Here is a 3328-nt window from a genome sequence, read left to right on the forward strand (position 1 = left end):
GGTCTTGGAAGGGTTGAGCCTGAGTCTGTTCCTCCCCATCCAGACCCTTACGGCCTCCAGGCAACGGGCCATCACGTCAAGGGCATCGTTGGGGTGGCCTGGGGTGGAAATGTACAGCTGAGTATCATCAGCGTACTGATGGAAATCCACCCCAAAGCCACGGATGATCTCTCCCAGCGGCTTTACTTGTCAGAATATCACAAAAGGTGATTACATGACCCCAGAACACTGCAACTGTCATAAATACGAGTCAGTTGCCAAGAGTCCAAATTTTGATCATGGGACCATGGGAATGCTGCAACGGTCATAAGTGTGGGAAATGGTCATAAGTCACATTTTTCAGCATTGTTGTAACTTTGAATGGTCACTAAACAATAGGTTGTAAATCAAGGACTATCTGTATGTATTAATAGATCCCAAATATTGATGATATCCCAGAGATGGTAGTATTCCTTAAATCTTCCTTATCTTGGTCTAGACATTAGTATGAATTGCACATATTTATTTCTTGTACAATGTCCTGATTGAATCTTTCAGACACGGAACCAAGGCCATCCTTTTATTCAGGTGGAGATGTATTAGATTATTTGCTTAATCTGAAGAGAATAGACAAAAAAGATGGATTGTTGGTCACCTGGTATCATGCTGCAAATAGTAAGAAAGACATGGAAGAGGCCTTAAAAGGTAAGATCTGTGTTTTCTTTCTAGATTGGACATACATAGCAAAGAGCATCATGATCAAAACTAAATCCCACTTAACGAAATACATACTCTATGTGTACAAATTTGCAGCCTAGATGTATTAGAGTAATCTTGAATTTCTTTTAAAAACAAGGACCACCACACAAAAAAGTCTCAGTACAGAAAAATAAATCTTGTGACCAGAAAAAAAAAATTCCTGTAAATTTTGTTCATTTTTTTTTCCATTTTCCATTATAATTGGCCAAGTTTTGTTCATGGGTGTATTGGTTGTTTTCACTGCATTTAAAGTGATTGCTCTGCCAACAATGCTGCCAGAGTTGAGCAGACAAGATGCGGCAATTAGAAACTGCCTGTTGCCCCCCAATTTCTATCTCTAGTTTGCTGTCTGTTTCCCAGTCACTCCACTGCATGTTCTTCCCCAACTACAATGATCTTCCCAGTCTTCCCATTAATTCTACCCACCCAACATTTTCCTAGCAATTCCATTTTCCTCCCATAGCCACCTACTCCAGTTCTTGTTTTTGTTTCCTTTATCCTTAACTATTCTTTTCCCAGCCACTCCCAATGTAGCATTTCCCTTTGCCTAGCAAGCAACCTGAGATTTGGTGTCTCCTCTCTTAATCTGTTCTTTGTTGGGTACTAATGAAAGTGGTGAAGAGACCCTTATGGACACAGCAACTGGAATATATTCCAGGATGTAGTGTACTGTAGCGTTTAAGGTGCTAGGAGCTGAAAATCTAGTTTCTAGTCTTCTCTTAGATGCACAAAACAGATAGGTGACCTTGGGTGATTTTTTTTTTAGCCCTAATCAGTGTTGGGCTCTGTGCCAAGTGCCAAGCCATCAGGTAAACAAACCTTCTTATTATATCATTCATTAAGTTTCATTGCAAGAATTGATGAGGGCGGTACAAAGATAAGTACCGTAGACCCTCAACCATTGGGTTAAATGCTAAGAAAAACAATAGCAGCAACAACTTATTGTAAATCAAAGGGTAGACTGAGCTGGCAGTCTTTCTTGTTCCACCCCTCCTTTAAGCAAGCTGTCCAATTTTGTTTCTCTCCTAAAAGTGAAGTGATACATGGTCCAATTATTTCTGTGTAATAAATTTTTTGCAAAATTGTTCCAGGGATGGGAAGAAGAGTAGCAAGTGATGTCACTTATACTTAAACATTTCCAAAAGTTACAACACTTTTTGTAGAAGAGAAGGGTAGGCACACAATTAGGATTGTGAAGATGTTACCAAACCTGTCTCACTGCTCTGCGGTTAGATTTGTCTTCGTCCTTCCTGATTTACAGAGCTGTTGAATGTAGCTGAAACCACCACTTCTATACTGAATCTTTGCTTTTAAATTTATATTAATGAATCGAAATGAAGAAGCCCACACAAAGTGTAAAGAGACATTATACCGAAGCCTCTAAACCTTAGTATGAAAGAGTAATAGCAGAATAGCTATAATTGCTTCCAATTGTAGTGGAAATAGATTATAAAAGAACTGAGAGTGCCTCCTTCACCATCAGGTAATCACAACTGGGTGAACAGGTTAGTAGCATTAAGTAAACAAGTTGTTGTAAGTGGTTCTACTTGCTTCCTGAAAAACAAATACTCTTTCTTTTGTCTGTTTAAAAAAAGAATCCAACACTTTGAAATCTAAGACCATGGCAGCCTTCTGTAACATAAATAAACTTTATTTAATAGGCAAAATGCTTGAAATATTTTGTAAATTTATTTCAATGACAAACCATTTTTTAAAACTTTTTGGTCTAATTTTCGTTTTAAAGATAAAGACAGAACGTTTCTTTAAATAACCAAGAAGTGGATTATAAATTTTAAATTCAGCTAAACTTTAACACATGAATCACATCATTCTTTACCGTGAGGTACAAATATCTAGCATGTAAAACACCGCCTTTTACATGGATTAGTCTGAAATGACTTACCACCTTGTCATAGTTATAATTGGGGAGATGATGGTAGAATGTGATGAATTATTGGACAAAATTGTAACTTAAGTAAGTACAGAATTATCAGACGTCATCTATAAGAATTTTACTGAGATTTTTCCTCCTCCTTTGGAAAAAAAAAATCTCAGAGCAAATGCTCTTTCAGGGAATCTCACAGAGGTTCTGAGCTGTATGTTAACAAAAATTACAGATGATTTTCTGAATAGCACGACTTTAATCTTTCTTCCCATTCTTTCCCAGCTCCTCAAATCTGAAATAAAGCCTTGGTAATTTTTATGCATATAAGTTGCTCCAGTGGGCCTACGGTGCTTCATTGACAGGCCTCCCGCCATTTTCAATGTTTATTTATTTATTTATTTATTTATTTACATGGATTTATATGCCGCCCTTCTCCCTATAGGACTCAGGGCGGCTTACAGCATATTAAAACACATAAAACATCGTCCCCCCATAAAAACCTATTGAAAACCAAATATTTTTTTTTCCGCTGTATAATTAATTAAGATTTAAATTAAAATTGTCCCTATTTAAAAATTCTCCCTAGGCCAGACCCGCTTGTTGAAAAAGCCATGTCTTGAGGGCGCGGCGAAAAGGTAGGAGGTCCGGAATCGTCCGGATCTCGGGGGGTAGTTCGTTCCAGAGGGTGGGGGCACCCACAGAGAA

General features: G+C 37.9%; 1 protein-coding gene across 1 annotated transcript in view; it reads left to right on the top strand.

Moving 5' to 3' along the window:
- Positions 1 to 3328, top strand: part of FAM151A (family with sequence similarity 151 member A) — an 8922-nt gene that overhangs the window by 1473 nt on the left and 4121 nt on the right. Inside the window, exon 2 of the mRNA XM_015810857.2 lies at positions 538 to 684. Within this exon, the coding sequence (XP_015666343.2) occupies positions 538 to 684 (147 nt within the window). The remainder of the gene's footprint in view (positions 1 to 537; positions 685 to 3328) is intronic.

The sequence above is a fragment of the Protobothrops mucrosquamatus genome, unplaced genomic scaffold (genome assembly GCF_001527695.2).
Source record: "Protobothrops mucrosquamatus isolate PMUCROS unplaced genomic scaffold, P.Mucros_1.0 scaffold24, whole genome shotgun sequence".
Lineage (NCBI taxonomy): Eukaryota > Metazoa > Chordata > Lepidosauria > Squamata > Viperidae > Protobothrops > Protobothrops mucrosquamatus.